At 46.9% G+C, this 19,720-nt stretch overlaps 1 protein-coding gene across 1 annotated transcript in view; it reads right to left on the reverse strand.

Moving 5' to 3' along the window:
• NPHS1 (NPHS1 adhesion molecule, nephrin) overlaps positions 1–16,128 on the reverse strand; it is a 51,743-nt gene extending 35,615 nt beyond the window's left edge. The window contains exons 1-12 of the mRNA XM_060276449.1: positions 16,065–16,128; positions 14,532–14,735; positions 13,114–13,236; positions 12,356–12,487; positions 9,303–9,384; positions 8,215–8,318; positions 7,009–7,130; positions 4,675–4,846; positions 3,279–3,436; positions 1,890–2,031; positions 1,004–1,128; positions 236–407 (exon numbers count right to left, since the gene is read on the reverse strand). Coding sequence (XP_060132432.1) covers positions 236–407; positions 1,004–1,128; positions 1,890–2,031; positions 3,279–3,436; positions 4,675–4,846; positions 7,009–7,130; positions 8,215–8,318; positions 9,303–9,384; positions 12,356–12,487; positions 13,114–13,236; positions 14,532–14,735; positions 16,065–16,128 — 1,600 coding nt within the window. The remainder of the gene's footprint in view (positions 1–235; positions 408–1,003; positions 1,129–1,889; positions 2,032–3,278; positions 3,437–4,674; positions 4,847–7,008; positions 7,131–8,214; positions 8,319–9,302; positions 9,385–12,355; positions 12,488–13,113; positions 13,237–14,531; positions 14,736–16,064) is intronic.
• Positions 16,129–19,720: the final 3,592 nt, after the last annotated feature.

Genomic DNA, 19,720 nt, shown 5'->3' on the forward strand with positions numbered 1-19,720 from the left:
AGGGTGGAGAAGATAGATTGGGAACCACGTGGACATTGATAGACATTGCAGAAATTGCAGGGAGTTCGACGAATTGTCCCTTGAGGTCCATTAAATTTTTACAGTTCTGTGATTCCGTAGACAGTTACATTTCTCCTGAGCATCTTGCTCTTATTTCTCAGTCACATGTCCCCCTGAAAACACGCCCTCCATTCAGATCAAGGCCGGAAGGGTGCTCATGTGTGTTGAAGCTTACACTGGACATGCAGACGAGTCTCTGCAGTGAGCGCTGGGGTTCTGGAATTTCCAAAAGCCTTGCAGTAGTAAGTAGCCATGTTGTCGCTGGCAGTCGTGGTGAGGAGCAATTCCTTGGACACAATGTTCCCCGATGACCCCGGAGTTATCCTGTCCCTCACTACTTTGCTCTCCTGTAGGAAGAATCCAGATTGCAGTGGGGGTAAGTGGAGAGGCAGCCACTCTGGGGGGATTGGCCAATTGGGCACACATCGCTCTGTCCTCTAACAGGACTGGCTAGGGGTCCTTAGGAGGAAGAGCCATGGGGTCGCTTCTACTGCCCCCAACATCTACCATTCATGGCAGTCACCTCACTTTGTCTAATGCAATGGAGGGGAAACTCAGACCCGGGGGCCAAATTTGGCCTCCAGACCTTCCTATCCAGTCCTTGGGACTCTCTCCGGGTGACAGCCCCTCCCCAACCATACCCTCTCACCCCAGACCATGCCCCTCACTGTCCTGGCTTTGCAACTTCCTCGGGTATTTTTGCCTGGCTGGCATATGCCCTTGAACTCTGATCACCACCCCCCCCTGGTTGCCAGGAAGGAAGACAGAGTATGAGGATGGGTGTCTATTGTATGAAGATAAAATTTGCATTCATTGTTCTGCCAAGTTTTGCCTCTGCTCCCCGAACACCACCATTGGCTTGTGGTGCAGCTCTCAGGCTGAAAAAGTTTCCCACCCCGGCCTAATGGTAGTGCTGGCCCTGGAGGCAGGAATGCTGGACCACCTTGTACCACTCAAGGCGAGGCAGAGGGTGTCCACCGCTGGCAAAGCAGGTGAGCTTGACTACGGTGCCAGCTCGAAAGCGTGTTTCTGGGGGTGGCACATCGATCCAGATCTTCTGAGGTGGATCTGAAGGACAACAACAAGAATGGGGAAGAGAAGGAGGAAACAGATATTAGAAGGAGGGATTCAAAACACGTCACACATGACAACTGTTGCCATGACACACACACAATAATCACACGAGACGTAACCGGCTGCACTCTTGCAAAATAAAGTATACTATTCACTGTATCATATAAATTTCAACAGAAATGAGTCATAAAATTCAATGGAACAAGCAGAAGACCCAGTGGATCAGTTCATACTCTAATCCGTTCATGGATCAGTCTAGACATTGGTACGTGTCTGTTCCACCTGCGTCAGTTCATAAAGCCCCAGCAATAGCAAGTAGTTGTTTTTAATAACAAGCCTTGTTTTTGCATTTATTTGCATCACCCATAACCTGTACTACTGATGAAGCCCAGGACGGCGAAACAAGGTTTATATTCCAGAAATCCTTGTCTTCGGAATAGGATTCTGTGGAACTGGAACTACTTGTTATTGCTGGGACTCTATGAACTGATGCAGGTGGAACAGACACATGCCAATGTGTGGACCTGATCCATGAACTGATTAGAGTATGAACTGATCCACTGGGTCTTCTGCTTGTTCCATTGAATTTTATGACTCATTTCTGCTGAAATTTATATGATACAGTGAATAGTATACTTTATTTTGCAAGAGTGCAGCCGGCTATGTCTCGTGTGGTTATTGAGTATATTTTCATGTAACCCAAGGTTTGATGTTGTTTTGCTAATGACATACACACACACATCCCTCCTGCTCACACTGTACTCGGAGGGTCACGGCAGCAGTCTTGGCATAGAAGATGGCTTCATTGAAGGCCTCACAGATCAGAGACAATCCGTTGTCCTCACGGCGTGCTGTGTATGTGATGTTAGACACCGTGATCATCCCGCCATGAGCAGCCTGTAGGAGGATACCAGGCCTCAGTCAGCAATTGTCATTTTGAGAAGGGAGAAAAGGCAGATCTAAACAACTGGTTTCAAAATGCCTGTTTCCCTGATTTCCCAGAACTCTGAAAGTCCACAAGTCCTCTAACTTTGTATTGTCTACACTGACTGGCAGCAGGGCTACAGAGAAGAGGAAACTCCAAACCCAACTAGAAGATGCCAGAGATTGAACCTGGGACTTTCTGCAGGAAAGGCAGATGTTCTACCACTGAGCTACAACCTTCCCCAATGCTCATACAAAGTTCTTACTTCCCCCACAATCTGGGACAGTACAGTCTTCTCAGAGCCCTTGCTTTCCCACGCTCATGGCCCCTAAACTCATGCTTCAGGCCCTCCCTGTCATGATCCTAACCAGCAGATAAGTCTTGACATGGAGGCAATGGAATCCACTGGATTCGGAAGACCACCAGCGGACGTGGTGGACCCCAACCCAGGCTCTGATGGGCTGGAGCCTGTCCACCAGGAACCCATTGGCTAGGAGGCCCTGGAAAGAGAGTACTCTCCAAACTGGGACACCCTTAGAGAGAGTGTCCCAAAGGACCGCTGCCAAAATGTACCACCTCGCCTCCATTTTGTGCCCCCACATAACCCCCTGGATTCAAAAATCTCCTGTTTGTCTGGAAAAGTTGGCAGGCAACACCTAAAAGTAGGTAAGGGAGAATCTGTCAATTTTGGTTTTTCTCCATTCTCATTTTCCCAATCTCGAGTTCAGTTCTTCACCTTTCCACATGCCACTTTGCACCAAAAAATACCCCCCACAAATAAAAACAAGTCCTCATGAAACCCAGCAGCATTTTAGTGCAAATCTCTCCCAATATGCATATATTTGTATACAATTTTGCCCAATACACACATTCTTACAAAGCACTTCTTCTTCACAGAATGCATTTCTGTCTCCTATTTGTACTTACGCATGTCTTTTGGTGCACGTTTGACTCCAGGGTACACATTTTCGTACACATTATGTGCACTGCAAAATTCATAGAAGTGCGAATTTCAAAGGGCAGGTGTGATTTGGTTCATCTATCATTTCAGAAAGTGCAGATTAAACAAGCTTGCCTTCAAGTTCCTCCCCCTTCCTTAGCTCAGGAAAAAGAGAGGATGAAATGCCTTTGCGGTGCCCACTGACACCCTCTAATTACCATCCACATAGGACCCATCTCACTCAGCCTCCTAGCAGGATGGGCCTCTGCTATTGCCTACCTCTGACACGGTGACTTCTGTGGCACTGAGCTCCTTCCAGCCCAGCCACCAGCGCAGCAAGACAGGTGGGTTGCTGGGAGAGGTGGAACAAGACAGAGAGAGCTCCTTGTTTTCCTCGGTGCTGCTTGAGCCTATGATTTCCACCTTGTCAGGGAGAACTGTCACCCAAAAAGTAGAGCCCGGGGGGTGGGGTGGGGAGAGAAGGATAATAGTCACCCAGTGCAAGACTTAGATGTGCCCATTTTTGTTTTCAAATCAGTGTGTCCTTCTTTCCCTTTCACCAAGAGAACAAAGTTGGTTGCGGTTCTGTTTGTCATTCAAAGTGCCTCTGGGAAAGTACAACGTGCTTGACTTTTGTGAAGGGAAGCAAGGTTGTTGCCGTTGTTTACAGAATGGACCTAGTGGCTTAGGCTGCATATACATCCCAAGCACATTTTTCGTCTCAAAGAATTATGGGCGCTGTAGTTTGTCAAGGCTTGCTGGGAATTGTAACTCTGTGAAGGGTAAACCACGGTGCCCGGTATTATTTGAGGGGGTAAATGTGCTTTAAACATTCCTTAAAAGTTTAGTGTGTGTGCAGGATAGTGTCTGCAGTCAAACGTAGCAAAAAGCTCTAGTTACAGGAAGGAGCTGCAGAGAAATTTGGGTGTGTGTGCTCCCCATCCCTCTCTTCTGGTGGAAAGGAGGAGATTGGAGGCTTCACTTCCGTTTTAAAATAACCGCAGTTTACCTTTCCATCTGAACCCGAAAATGTACTTAATCTTAACTATGGTTTCTTGGAACAGTCGAAGTATTTGAGCCCAGTTAATTTTGTAAGTTTTGCGAAGGTGGGGAGGGGTGAATATGCTTCTGAAGACAAGATTAATTTTCAGGGGGTGAATTCCTAAGAACGTTCAAGGGGTGGTATTACCTTGAAAGATATGTTAGCTGAGGATTTTATCTTCCTTCTACTTCTTTTTTGAATAAAAGTTAAAGAAACATTACTCCTTGACCAATCTTCCCCTCCAAAGAGTTCCTCTGGGAATAACACTATCCTGAGGGAGCATTTTTCCCATTGGAGCATTTAATTCCAGGAATACCACTGATCTACTGTCACATGAAGTGATGGAAAGACTTACTGCATTGCAAAAAGAACACACAATGGCAACCTTGTACTTGAAAGCATGACCACAGCACCCCCAAATTAGCATTGGCTTGCCCCCTCCCCAAGTCACCCAATATCACACACACACACACACACACACACACACACACACACACACACACACACTTTTATGGGGGTGAGTGGTTCCAGGAAAGGAAGGGCAGGATATTCAGTCAAGTCTTGGTTGAAACAAGTCAACTTCATGACAAACTACTCAGGCATGTTTTGGGAAGGGACAGTCCCAACACTCACAGACCACGTGCAGAGTGATGCTGGCTTGCAGGGGAAGGGGCAAGACTTGGTTCAAGGCCTGGCAGCTGACTGTAGCCATGTTGTCTTCTGCTGTGATGCTGAGGCTGAGGGAGCTCCGGGACAATTGGCCGGCGTCGTCCGTCTCCCAATTCGTGGAAATCACTTCATCATTCTGTAAGGCACAAGCCCATAGCTGAGATCCAGGGGGAAGAGCCTGGAAGCTGAAGGATGGGGACCTGACCAAGCAGAGGGCAAATGTTGACAAGAGAGGGGAGGAGCCTGGCAGTGCCCAGTATAACTGAAGGAGCATCTCCACCCCCCCCCATTGTTCTGCCTGGACACTGACCTCCAGCTCCGAGGGCCTTCTGGCGGTTCCTTCAGTGCGAGAAGTGAAGTTACAGGGAACCAGGCAGAGGGCCTTCTCAGTAGTGGCACCTGCCCTGTGGGACACCCTCCCATCAGATGTCAAGGAAATAAACATTTAGAAGACATCTGAAGGCAACCCTGTTTAGGGAAGCTTTTAATTTTTGATGTTTTATCGTGTTTTCAATATTCTCCTGGGAGCCGCCCAGAGTGGCCAGGGAAACCCAGACAGATGGGTGGGGTATAAATATATTATTATTGTTGTTGTTGTTGTTATTGTTATTGTTATTATTCCAGGATAAGAGCAGAGGACAGAAGCAGTTAGGCAGTTAGAAACATCTGGCTGGCCCTATGGCACCATGACTTTAGAGCTCAATGAACGCAGGGGCTGAGCAAACGTTCTCAAACCAAGCAGGGAAATAACCTGTTTTGGGCTCCCAGACTTCTTTCCTTCCTTCTCTTAGAAGCTAGGAGGAGGAGGATAGAACCCAGGGCCAAGCAAACCTTGTAAGACCATATACAAAGTGGACAACATGTGGATTGCTGCTGCCATTCATAAAACCTCTATGCCCCATCGCTAGAAAACGTCAGAGATGTTGGAAGCTGCTTTCTAGTGCTTGTAAGATTCCTGGTCTATCTAGCTATACCCCTTGGAGCAGCCAGTCCAGAGTTTCAGGCAGGGGTCTTTCCTGGAGAAGTCTAGCATTGAATCTTGGGTCTTCTGTGTGCACGCCGTGTGCTCTGTGGCTCTTCCTCGGTAGAACAGCCACCATGTGGAGCAACTGCCATACGCAGGCTGTTTCAAACCATGTGAGAGCCGCAATACATTGAGCAATCCTTAGCTGCTTTGTCATCAATGAATATACATGAACATTCCAACTGATGAGAGGGAAGGGCAAATCGCAGAATGTTGAGCTACTGCTATAAAGAAGCGGGGAAAGGGAAGAGAAACGCGGAGGGGAGGGCTGGGGTGCTGAAAGAGAAGAAGACCCACCAGGAACAAGGATGGAGGAGGCAGGGAAGAAGGCCAGGTGACTGGGGGAAAAGATGGAGGCTGCAGCAAGTCAAGGAGAAGGTGGAAGAGGCCAAGGGCTAAAAGACAGACAGAGTGGATTGAGGAACGTAGGAAGAGATCAAAGAGAACAGAAAGCTGAGCTAAAACTCCACACCAGATAATGGGAGAGGAAGGGCTGCACTGTTGCTGATGTAGCAGAAGGGGAATTGTGGGGTCACAACATATACAGTGGTGCCTCGTTTAACGAATGCCCTGCTTAATGAAATTTCCGCTTAACGAAAGGATTTTTCAAGCGGAGGTTGCCTCGCTAGACGAATGCGTTTTACGAAAAATTCATCTAGCGAATCGCAGTTTCCCATAGGAATGCATTGAAATTCAATTAATGCGTTCCTATGGGCAAAAAAAAAATTCAATTTTTTTTTCCAGTGCATTCCTATGGGATTCGCTAGACGAATTTTTGGCTATAAGAAAAGACCCGTGGAACGAAGTAATTTTGTCTAGCGAGGCACCACTGTAGCCTGTCAGAAAATCTGGCTGCAGGTTCCTCACTGGCTGCTAATAGAATAATTACCACCAGGTGGCACTCACTGGGAAGCTTTCGCATTTACAGCCTAGAAGTCACAGATAAAGGTAAAGGGACCCCTGACCATTAGGTCCAGTCATGACCGACTCTGGGGTTGCAGCGCTCAACTCGCATTATTGGCCGAGGGAGCCGGCGTACAGCTTCCGGGTCATGTGGCCAGCATGACTAAGCCGCTTCTGGCGAACCAGAGCAGCGCACGGAAACACCGTTTACCTTCCCGCTGTCACAGATATGTCCGCGCAAATGTTAAGGAGAACAGGAGTCATGGTCTGCTGTACAATATCCAAAGCTCCAGGCACCTGGGGGAGGATCTGGGCTTTCTCCAATAGCAAATGATTTGTCATCCCACCCACAAAAAAGTCCCCCCACTCACCTTTAGCCACTGCAGGGTAGCCAGTGGGTTCCCACTCAAAGAAATACAGGTCAGCTCTAGCTTGTCTTTGGCTTTTATTGTGGGGCCATCGTATCCCTTGATGACAGGTGGCTGTGGTGGGACTGTCAAAGAGAGCAGAACAATATGGCTGAAACTCATGGGAGGGGAGGTCCTTAAGGCCACCAGTTCCTACAGCAACCTTCCCTTTCCATAGGGGTGGAGAGGCAGTGTGATGCAGTGGTTAGAGTGCCGGACTAGGGCCTGACTGCAGTTTCCAAGGCAAGCGCAAGGGAAGTCTCACATAGAATGCATTGCAGTAATCCAGTCTTGAAGTCACCAGTGCATCAACTACGGTAGCCAAGCTCTCTCTGTTCAGGAAAGGTCAAATATGTCATACCCGGTGACCATTATGCTTGACCGCTGGCCAGACTGGCTGGGACTGGTGGGAACTGGAGTGCAGCAACATCTAAAGGCCGCAGATTCTGCATCAGTCAAAGGATCCTCACACAACTGAGTTATCATCATCAAAACGATAGGGCAAAAGCTGGGACACAGGTCTGTTTTGAATGACAGACGTTGATCCACAGAGGAAATTAAACACACCCAAATCAAACAGGCTGTTTACAAGGACTTGGGACTATGCCGTTTGCCTGGTCGGGTTGACCAGACTTTAAAGATTTAGGTGACATCCACACCATTATTTTAAAGTGCATTTAAAGCACATGGCTTCGTACAAATTAATCCTGGGAACTGTGGTTTGTTGAGGGTGCAGCGAATTGTAGCTCTGTGAAGAGTAAACTACAATTGCCAGGATTCTTTGGGGGAAGACATGTGCTTTAAATGTGTGGTGTGGATTGGACCCCAGCTGATATGGGCTATTTCCATCACATGCTGACCTTGTCTTGTTTTAAAAAGAACCTTAAAAAAAACACCAAAAAACCAACCAACCCACCCTTTAATTATCTTATACTTTCCCTTGTCCGCTTGCTCTGTTATAGTCTCTTGTTTCTTCTGCCTTTTATTGCAACTGCCCTCAGTGATCTCTCGCTTCCTCCTCCACCTCCTCATTCCTTATCCTTTTGTGTTTGTTTTTTTTTATTAGGAAAGAAATAACAGTTTCCTTGGGCACTTAGTGGCGATTATGCTGACGGTTACCTTTAGCCCTGGAAAAGGGAAAGGTCTGACGAAGCATTCTGAGTGACTTACACAGGATATTCATGGTGAAGCTGACAACAACTGGGATTAAGGCAACTGGGTTAGAAGCTGCGCACGTCAGCCGTTGCCTGTTGTTTGAGCTCTGGGGAGTGATCCTGGAAGAAAGCAGAGGAGGAGACCACAGAAGCGACTCAAAGCTAGTAATTGTTGGGGGGGGGGGTCTGGTTTGGTTCACACAAACCTACATCATTTGCACTTTCCAAAGGAATACACAAATCCAAACACAGCTACCTTCGAAAAATTCTCACTTCTCCTAATTTGGCAATGCAGTTGTCCAGCTAAAGAATGGGTGCGAAAATGGATATAGCAGGGGAAAATGTGTGCATCAAAATGCATAAGTTAGTGAAAACGGAGTGCAATAATGCATCCCTTTGGAGGGGAAATTGCTTTGCAAAAATGTGTTGATTAGGGAACATTTGCATGCAAAAATGTGTATCCGAGGAGAATTTTTTTTTGAACTACAAACTGATGAGGAAAGATGGCAAACCGAATTTAAGATTGGAAAAATGAGAAGCTGAGAGAAACCACAAGGGTTTTCTTCCCTAGCTATCCTCTCATTTGGCCCCTACTCTGCATCTACCCCTCTCCACATTCCTTCAGCTTTTGACTTCCACTGTAGAGCAGCCTTTTAAAAAAGATAAAGGACCCCTGGACGGTTAAGTCCAGCCAAAAGCAACTATGGGGTTGCAGCGCTCATCTTGCTTTCAGGCCGAGGGAGCCGGCGCTTGTCCACAGACAGCTTTCCGGGTCATGTGGCCAGCATGACTAAACTGCTACTGGCGCATGAAGGACCATGACGAGTGCCAGGGCTCACGGAAACGCCATTTACCTTCCCACCGCAGCGGTACCTATTTATCTACTTGCACTGGTGTGCTTTTGAACTGCTAGGTTGGCAGGAGCTGGGACAGAGTAACGGGAGCTCACCCCGTTGCGGGGATTCGAACTGCCGACCTTCTGATTGGCAAGCCCAAGAGGCTCAGTGGTTTAGACCCGAGCGCCACCCGCATCCCAGAGCAGCCCTGCATAAAGGTGAATGGGGGGAGACTAGCACTATAGAGTTCCTTCCATGCTCTTCGCACCTCAGCATGGCCTCTGTGCTGAACAGCTTGTCGTTGGAGCCAGGTTGGATGCTGGATGACACATCCGTCACTTTCTTGTCACCTGGGGAGAAAGGGAAGACTGGTAAGGGGGGTGCTAATTCTGTGGCCTAGTCAACCTTCCACATACCCCCATGGTAAAGGTAAAGGACGACTCTGGGGTTGTGCCGCTCATCTCACTCTATAGGCCAAGGGAGCCAGCGTTTGTCCACAGACAGCTTCTGGGTCATGTGGCCAGCATGACTAAGCCGCTTCTAGCGAACCAGAGCAGCGCATGGAAACGGTGTTTACCTTCCCTATCTATCTACTTGCACTTGATGTGCTTTCAAACTGCTAGGTGGGCGGGAGCTGGGAAAGAGCAACGGTAGCCCTCAAAAATACCACCCCACCCCGCCAGGACTAGCACAGTATGAAGCAAGCGGATTCCAAGGGACCCCATGCTAGGAAGGGGAAAAACTGGCCTAAACTATCTGGGTGCCCAAGGTGAAACCACACAATGGTACCTCCCTTCCCTACTAATAAACATGCCTCTGAAAACCAGTTGGCAGGAGGAGGCTATTCTGCTCAGGAACTGCTTGAGGGCTTGCCAGAGGCAACTGTGAGAACACAAGGCAGGACTTAGACCTGATCTAGCAGGGCTCTGATTATGGGGCAGGGGCCAGAGCTCCGTGGGAGAGCATCTGCTGTGCAGGCAGATGGTCCCAGGCTCAACACCACAGTCGGTATGGTCAGTACTGAGCCACGTGTACCAATGGTCTAAATCAGAATAAGGCAGCTTCCTAAGATCTAAACACAGATCACCATCTTCCATGCTCTGGCACAGTTCCAGGACATTTCAATGACAGCTTGTGCAACAGAATTTCTATTGGGATAAGAAGGTCCAATTACCTAATGAAATCCTTTCGTATGCAGTGTGAGCAGCGTTTAAGTTGTGAATCTTGATTAGAGAGTAGACTTTACCTCTTGCAATTACACAGAGAGAGATGCGTGTAGGGAAAGGGGGAGTTGTTTATTGTAGGAAATACATACTGTAACTCAGATAGAAAAGTTTCTAGTTCTAGAATGTGGCATATATCCAGCCTTATTTAGCCAACATACTTAACTCTAATGGATGCATGAAGGGGTTAAGACCATAGAGTAAGCTGTCCTGCCAGGCTTAGCTAGGTTACATACCCTCACTTTGGAAGGAAGGGTTACCAAACACTTTGTTCTTTTTCTTCCACCATGTGAACCCTTCTTATAAGGATATCTAAGCTGAATGTTCCAAGCCATCTTTGTGCTTCTATACAAATAACTTAGAAGCATTTCCCACGTTTTGAAACTAAGTTGTACTGCTTGTCTTTTCTTGCTGCTGTATGGAAAAACACATGAATCTGACCTTTGAAGAGCAAGTAAACTATTTTTAACTTACCAATCGTGTGGTCTCTTTCTATGCTATGGGAATAGGGGAGCTTTGGAAGAAACTTTAAAAGGGGGTATTTTAAAGGTCTAACAGCCAATATTTTCATGCTTTACTTTGCTGCATGTTTGTGATTTTAAATCTCTGCTGGGGCTCTCTCACCAAAGAGTACTTGCCCCAAATCCTGTATCTAAGCATCCAGATAATTTTATGATGTCTAGTATGTTCCCCTTAAACAAACCAACAACAACAACAACCTAACTACAGTAGTCTAGAAAACAACAAGGCATCCATGCTTGCTCATCTACTCTCTCAGAGTATAGTAAAAGATGACCTCTCCTCCTGAGGTCCAAGAAGCAGTGGGAAGAGGAGGAGGAAGTTGTAAACAGGATGCAACTGAAGACACAGAATCATAGAGTTGGAAGAGACCACAAGGGCCATCCAGTCCAACCCCCAGGAGATAGAGAAGTAAGCTGATAGGCTAAAGGTACACAGATAGTATGGGGATGTGACTGTCCCTCAGTCGACTTGTCTTGTTGTTGTTGTTGTTGTTTAGTCATTTAGTCGTGTCCGACTCTTCGTGACCCCATGGATCATAGCACGCCAGGCACTTGTCTTAATCCAATGCAAAGCTCTCTTTTTTACAAACTGAGTTGCACCCAAACTTCCATGGGCCAAAACTTGTCTTGCCACTTGCTCTGCAACCTTTAATGGCACCCCAACAAATCTGATTGTGTCATTTTAAAGACTTTAAAATGTTCGCCAATATTAATATTTATGATTCTGATAGCACAAGATTAGACCATGGTGAATGTATCTTCTCAGATCAGCTGATTGTATAAACAAACCACTGCTGGTGTCTGGTGCTGGATCAAATGTATGTTGAAAGGCGGAGAAATGTTACATTTAAGTTTCTCTATAGTTTTATCTCTAGTTGACTAAGGAATTATTCATGCATGAGAATTCCTCATTATAACTGTACAAAAGCTAGATTTCCTCCTCAATCAATGATGAATGCATTTGCACAGAGAGAGGCTAGAAAAGCATTTCCTAAATAAATAAAACATTCAGATTATATCTCAATGTTTTCTGGGTGGGTGTCATATTTTGTTTTCATGTGTTATTATTATTATTATTATTTATTATGACCAGGGGGCACAAAATATGGAAGTGGCACAGGTCTCTCTGGACCTCAGAGAGGGCCTGTGAACCAGCCAGTGGAACCATTGTCCCAGAAACATCTCTTTGCTCAGTGAAAATGAGAGAAACTGGAGGATGATCCATTAGGGCAAATGGGCACTGCCCCACCAACCTCTGTCTGCCTTCACCCAGGCCCCACCTGCCTGCCTTCCTCTTTCTGCTCAGTCCAGGGGGTGGCACTGCCTCCTCCTCCGTCTTTGTGTTGCCCTTGTAGAACTCAGTGAAGAGAAGGATGGAGCAAATACTAGAATTAGTTGCCTCTGCCTACCATGGGTTACAGCGCCACCTACTGGTTAGCCTCCCTGCCCTACAAGTCACAAAGAGCACCGGCAACCGCTGGCAGGGAGCATGCCACAAAATCAGTCCCTGCCCCTCCCCTCCCAAAAAACAACCCTGCAATTTGTGGAAGGAACTGGGATTCGTGCAAGCTCCTCACCACTGCAGAAGGTGATCTCGGCTGCAGGCCGGGCATCTTCCACTTGGCAGTGCACTGTATATTCCATGCCAGCCACCCAGGTCACTGTGCTGTTGGCCTGGTACTCCCGAATGAGCGGCCTCTTGGGGGGAACTATAAGGAGAAGAAGTAAAGTGAAGAAGAGTGAGATACGGGTGCTTTTCTCTGCTCCACTTCCACCACCAGAAGCATCCTCCCCACATGTCAGGCTTCGGAGAATTTCCCACCCCACCCCCTGTGGGTGTAAATGAGCAGATCAAACGAAAGGAATTCGTACCAGTTAGTTTCTTTAATAAACACAGTGAAGGACAAAAGAAAGCATCAACCCAGAATGGTGGTGCTCCCAATTAAGGCTTAAACTCCCTCCATCCCTATTTATCTATGTCACTCCTATGACTTGTAATCTGAGCTTGTACCCTCTGCGCTTTCTGTTCTGAGTCTTTCTGAGCTCTTCTCGACCTTGGGCTGGGTGGAGGAATGCTGTCCAGAGGCTGTGAATCTGTTAACCCTCTCTCTTCCAGTGTTTCTTCTCCTAGTTGTTCCCCATCCAGTATTTCCCAACTTCTGCCTTCTGAACTATGCCCTTCTGCAAACCACTGTTCCAAATCTACACTGTCTTCCTGCTCCTAGGAAGATTCAGGGAAGGGGTGTGGTCCACAGAGTCACATGGCTGTTTCTCAACCAATGAATGATTAGGAGAGGGGCCGTCCGTGAGCTCCCAGATTCCTTCTGGAACTTACTCAGCACAGAGAGCAGCACACTACGAGAGATGATGCCTCTGCTTTTCTCCGAGGGTCCCACCTGGCACTCGTACATGGCATCGTCTTCCAGTTGGCTCCTTGTTATTTGCAGGTTAAACTTGCCTGAAGTATCAAAAGGCGAGGGCAAGTCAAAATGATATTTTTCCCCCATGTTTGGTTCAAATTATTCTCATTCTGGGACACATTCTCCAATCCTGCTTTGGGCTCGCTAGTTATCAGACTCCTGGCACCATCACCCATCCAAGAGGGTTCTCCAATCCTTTCCCCTATACTGTGTCACCTTCTCCATAACTATTAATACACTGGTGCTGTTCTTCCTAATGCAGGATTTGGTGTCCTAAAAATGCCATTTATCAGTTATTTCAGAAGCACTAAGTTTTGACTTCATTTCAGTTTTGTTTTATTTAAATTTTAAAAAATTGCCACCGCTTCCCCTCTAAAAAAAATCCTACAGGATTCCCTAGGAAGAACACTTAAGCCAATATCATAACCATTTAAATCCTCGCCAACCCCCCCCCCAAAAAAAATTAAAACAGTAGGATGGCAGTGGACGAAGCAATCTATCTTAGCACCAATGGAATATACAGCATCGGCATGTTCATACAAACCTAATGTGAGGAGGGTTTTTTTTCAGTTTCGCAAGAATTCCTCCCAACATACATCTTAGTCAGTTCCAGTCTTTTCCCCAGAACCTGACAAATGTCCCCATCACTCCTATTGTGGGTCTGTGTTCCCTAATATAAATCACAAATATGTTCCTAGCTCTCATGATTGCTGGCAAAGACTGGAGATGTCTCCATGCTTTCCCCCCTTCCCTCCCTTCCTTGGCAATTTTCTTGAAATTATTTGGAAACCTTATTCAAAAATAAATAAATAGAGCTGAAGCAGTGTTGCAAAGCAGAACCAGTCATCGGAGGATAGGGAATCTGTGGCCCTCTAGGTCAGGGGTGCACAACCTGCGACCCTCCAGTGTTTCTGGACTACACCTCCCATCAGCCCCAGCCAGCATAGCCAGTGATCAGGGATGATGGGAGGTGTAGTCCAACAACATCTAGAAGGGCACAGGTTGTGCACCCCTGCTCTAGATGTTGTTGGACTCCAGCTCCCATCAGCCCCAGCCAGCATAGCCAGTGATCAGGGATGATGGGAGGTGTAGTCCAACAACATCTAGAAGGGCACAGGTTGTGCACCCCTGCTCTAGATGTTGTTGGACTCCAGCTCCCATCAGCCCCAGCCAGCATGGCCAGGAATGATGGGTGTTGTAGTCTAGCAACTTCTGGAAGGCCACAGATTTCCCAGCCCTGTCCTAATTGATAGTGGCAGCTAGTTGGAAGGGGCAACTTGGTGAAAGCTAGTTCCAATGACACCCGCAAAAAAAAAACCTGGAGACTTCTTACCTTGGCTAGGATCTCTCACCATGCTGTAGCGTGGGAACCTAGGGATGTCCTGGTTGGGTCCCAACAAAAGCCCATCCTTCACCCACTGCACAATGCCAGAGAGGTTGTCCACCTCACACCTTAGCAGAGCTGTTTCCCCTTCATGGACGGTGACATTATCCGGCTCCACACGGAAGGCCTGTTGAAGGTTCTCAGCACAGCAACCTAGGAGATCCACAATATGAATGATGGCCAACAGCTATGCTCATTCAAAGTCTGCCTATTTCCTCCAAGCCAGCTACATGTAAATGTCCACTTCCCTGAAACTCAGCAAAGAAAAGGGAGGCTATCAGAGAAGAGCTCAAATGCAACTAGGCCTTTCCAAACAGGTGGCTGTCCAGTTGGTGCCTCAACACCTCCAAGCAAAAGAGAGCCCACCACCTCCTACAGCAGCCTCTGTTCCACTCTCAAACAGCTCATCTTTAGCTGAAATCTGCTTCCTTGAAATTTCCATCCATTGGTTCTAGCCAAGGCTGCTTGAACTTCTGCATCACAGCCCTTCAGATATTTAAAGACACTTGTCATGCTTCTCCTGGGGAAGGGTTACAGGTCATGGTAGAGCATCTGCTATACATACAGAAGGTCCCACATTCAATCCCTGGCATCTCCAAGAAGGGCTGAAAACATCCCCTGTGTGAAAATCGCCTGCCAGTCAGTGTAGACAATGCTGGACTCAATGGACCAGTTGTCTAACTCAGTATAAAGCAGTGACCTTTGTTCCTTCCCTAATCTTTTCTCCAGGCGAAAGATGCCCAGCTCCTTCAACCATTCTTCACAGAACTTGGTTTCCAGACCCATCACCATCTCAGCCACCCTCCTCTGGACTCTCTCAAGTTCCTCAATGCCCTTATTAAAATGTGGTGACCAGAACTGGATGCAGTACTCTAGATGCAGCCTGTCCAGCTCAGAATCAGGTGCAATTATTACTTCCCAAGATCTGGACACAAGATCTGGGTAACAGAAGCATTGATACCCCTGTGGAACTACACCCCATCCTTCCTTATATGACCCAGCTTGTCAGGAGCCCTAAGCTGTCATGTCCTACTGTGAAGGATTAAGGCTTTGGGGTATTTTATATTGAATTTTAGGTTGTAAAACTCAAGTTGTAAAAAGCTTGCTTTTTGTTTTAAAGGCTTACTTGCACAGGAGGGTCAAAAGTTAACAGGAAGGTTAAAAGTACAGGAGGGATGATTTGGCAAACCATTCTACCTAATATTGAGACTAGGCTGAACCAGTTAACTCCAGCAGGTTATTTAGTGGAGATAGCCAGAGAATAGTAAAGATATCTACTTGGTAGCAATGGTGAAGTGAAAAGGAAGGAGGGGTTGGTTTGCTTCCATTTTCTCTCAAAAGGCAGGTTACAGCCCATGCCACCTTGCCTGCTTAGACCCTTCCTGGAGTCATGTGGCTGGCCTCTGGGCAAAACAGAACTGCAGACCAGATAGATCATCGGTCTGGGCAGGCAGTGCTCCTCTTAAGTTCTGTATGTCTCACCTTGGTTGATCAGGTTGAGGAGGAGACGGATGATGAGCAGGACGCCCAGGCCCCAGGACACCATTCCTACCTGCTGTCACTCTGGAAGTAAGAATCAGGGTCTTGGGGTCTTGTAAACCTGCAAGTGATCATCATAGAGATAGTTGTGAGAGATGAAGGTAAGGGATGGTGATGGGGCCATTGGCACCCTTACCCTCATGCGAGCCCTTGTGGATGATGTTAGACTTAAATACAAAGGAGAAAAAGACTTTCTAAGAACATAAGGAGATCTTCTGGGAGATCATCATTGTGCTGGATCATCTAGTCAGTGATCCATGTAGGTAATTTTAGGCTGTGGACTTAATGGTCTAGCAGCAGAGGTGGGCTCTTTAGAGAGTGATGTATACTATTGTTTACTTCAAAGTGTGATTTTGCTGCATTTGGGTACCCTCCTGCTCATTCTGCAGAGCAAGGCCCTGGCCTTCAGCCCCCAAAGTCCTTCCCTAACAGCACCACTGCATCTAGTCCTAAAAATATAAAAAGATCCCTGCTGGATCAAAACAAAGGTCACCTAGTTTGGCACCCTGTTTCCCATAGTAGCTGCCCAGGTGCCTCTGAAAAGCCCACCTATCAAGTGGTACCCAGAGGCATAGTGCCTATGATAATGGAGATAATATACAGCCCTCGCAACTAGCAGCCATTGATAGCCTCATCCTCCATGAATTTATCTAATTGAAGTCAATGAGCTACATCACAGGTTAGCGGACTCCATGGCTCAAATGTGCATTGTGTAAAGAAGTGCTTCCAACATTCAGCTTCAGTGCATGGCCTGGATTCTAGTATTATGACAGAGGGGAGGAAACTTCTCTCCGTCCATTTCTCCACATCACACAATCAGTGCCATTGTTGTGGGCCAGGAGTCAGCTTCCCCTGTTGAACAGCAGTCAGGGGAGAAGCCAGAATGATTCCACCTGCAACTAATCAGCCTTCAAGGACATGGAGAAGAAGGGTACTGGTGAGAAACAGCCAGCTTCAGTCTTCTTAAACCGAGCTCTCAGCAGCACTCAGATGCTGGAAACAATGTCTGTGGTTCCTGGCCCTACCTTTGCTGCTTCTTGCTCCACATCTGGACTCTTGACTCTGTGATCACCTGGATTCCCTGACCTCTGGGCTGTTTGACTTCATATGTGGATTCTGCTCCCAGGCAAGTGTTCCTTAGAAACTCCTAGCCCCAGCTTGCTCAGCAACGGGACTCGATGGGACCACAACAAACCAATGATGACCCTGGTTGTTGTTTTTTTAATTACTCCCATCAGTTGTCTTTTTTCCAAACTTAAAAGTCTCAAACCTTTAGCTTTCACTGTTGGGAAAGTATCAATAACTGGTTTTATTGAGAATGTTTACATTTTAGTTCATAGCTTTAGAAGTGCTGTTGTTCCTTTTTACAAAGAAGTGGTATATAAATGTCGAACAGCCATTAAAGCTCCTCTTCTTCTTCTTCTTCTTCTTCTTCTTCTTCTTCTTCTTCTTCTTCTTCTTCTTCTTCTTCTTCTTCTTCTTCTTCTTCTTCTTCTTTGCAATGCCCACCGATCTCCTTCTGCCCTCTCCAGAGCAGCAGCGAACATCTGTTCCAGCTATCATGTCTCCCTTTAATCTTCTCTTCCCCAAGCTAAACAGTTATTTATTTATCTTACTGAACAAGATGTATATACTGCTTGATTGTAGGAAACCCTCTAAGAGGTTACAATAAATATTAAAATTATCAATAAAAACATTGAAAAACAATTAAACTCAACGGCATAAAAGATTAAGACATATCAACATCTACATGTCTAGACAGGCTTGCCTAAATGAAAATGTTTTTCAGCAGGCACCGAAATAGTAGAGTGAACTGATTTCAACAGGCAGGGAGTTCCAAAGTATAGATACTGTCACACTAAAATTCCTTACAGCTGCAGAGCGAGTGTCAAGTGATGCCTGTAACCAGTTTGCTATATTGAAGCAGCCAGGTGGGTTTATATGGGGGAAGGCAAGTAAACTGGTCCCCAGCTGTTAAGCAAGTCAACATGCCCAGGTCCTTCCTCAAGTCATAGGATTTGGTTTCCATACCCAGCAACTATCCTGATTCCCCTCCCTGGAAACTCTAAAGCACTTCAATGCTTTTAAAATGTGATGACCAGAACTGGATGCAGTACTCTAGGTTCAGCCTGCCTGGCAAGCAAAGAAGAGAACAGGACTATACACACACACACGGTTGCCAGACTCAATAGAGGACAGGACTTCTGTGCCTTTAATTGCCCTGCTCTCTTTTGAGTCTGGAAACCTTAAAGAGAAACCAGCAGACCCTTTGTTTAATTTCCAAGCAAAGGATCTGCTGGTTTCTCTTTAAGGTTTCCAGACTCAAAAGAGAGCAGGGCAATTAAAGGCACAGAAGCCCTGTCCTCTATTGAGTCTGGCAACCCTACACACTCACCATGATCTTACCTTGCTCCAAGTGTCCGGTGTCCAGAGATTGACTCTTCTGAGCCTCTCCTGAAGTAGGACTGCCAAGTCAGCGAGATGGCTGAAATGCCAGCGCTGGTCCCTCCTCCACAGCTGCCTGCTAAGGAACCTGCCCACTTCCATCACTTACGAGCACCTAAGGAAAACAAGCAGAGGGCAAGGAATCCACCCCATGCTCCGTGGAGGAGGCTTGCTTGGGAGGTGGCAGTGCTGATTCCATGATTTTGGTGGGTTCCATAGAATCCTGACTGTGGGGGACCTTGAACTGAAATAAGCAGGGCGTGTGAAATGAATTTTCTTAGTCTCTGCCTGATCTTCTTGAACACTTTGTGGAAAATGGAAAATGATGGCACAAAATGGAAACGATGGCACTCCATACCAGTGGGCCCTGGTATTGGGGGTGGGGGTGGGGATCTCTTTCTAACCTATTTTCCAGAGGCAACAGCGGCTGAATATACACACCACAAACAGTGACCCATCTTTTGAACTTTTAACTCTTGGGAGGAGATAATACATTACCCCTCTACAGTCTAAATTAGCCATTTTTCCTAGTAGGTTGGGGCTGTACTAAAGGGGCAATAATTTCTGATCACATTATGATCTTACATTACCCAAACAGCATCTTCAGCTCCTTTACCAGGATGTTATTATCCTTCTGCTTGCAGTGACTAAAAGTAATGCTCTCTCACTTTCACATGAATAGGTGTGATGATCACAGATCTTTAAAAGTTCAAGGGTTGGCTTTGTGAATACCTAGCTACCTGGGCACATTCGAGTCCCCCCAAAGTCAGGCCAGCTCTTACCAGCAGAGGGCAGCAGCATCACGCACACTCTGCGACAAGGAGGGCGCTCGGCACCCTGGAAATAGCAAGCCTGTTAGGGACAAGGCAAGTTCTGCAAACATGGTCAAAGTCAAAAGGACAGAGGAAGCCACCGGCATCTGTGAAAGTTACCGAAGCAAAGGTAAAAGGGACGACCTGATTTGGGGACTGCCATCCAAAAACGTTTTGCCCTGATAAGTGACCACTAGCAACAGACACCTTGCCAGGGACAAAGGGTCCTGTTTTCCTTGGCAGCACCTGCACTGACCAGAGGCTGTGCGCGCACAAATGCCCATTTGCATTGGGCACACCTTGACGCAGATTGCCTGCACGCCCCACTCCGTGCTATCAGGC

The sequence above is a fragment of the Zootoca vivipara genome, chromosome 6, assembly GCF_963506605.1.
Source record: "Zootoca vivipara chromosome 6, rZooViv1.1, whole genome shotgun sequence".
Classification (NCBI taxonomy): Eukaryota; Metazoa; Chordata; class Lepidosauria; order Squamata; family Lacertidae; genus Zootoca; species Zootoca vivipara.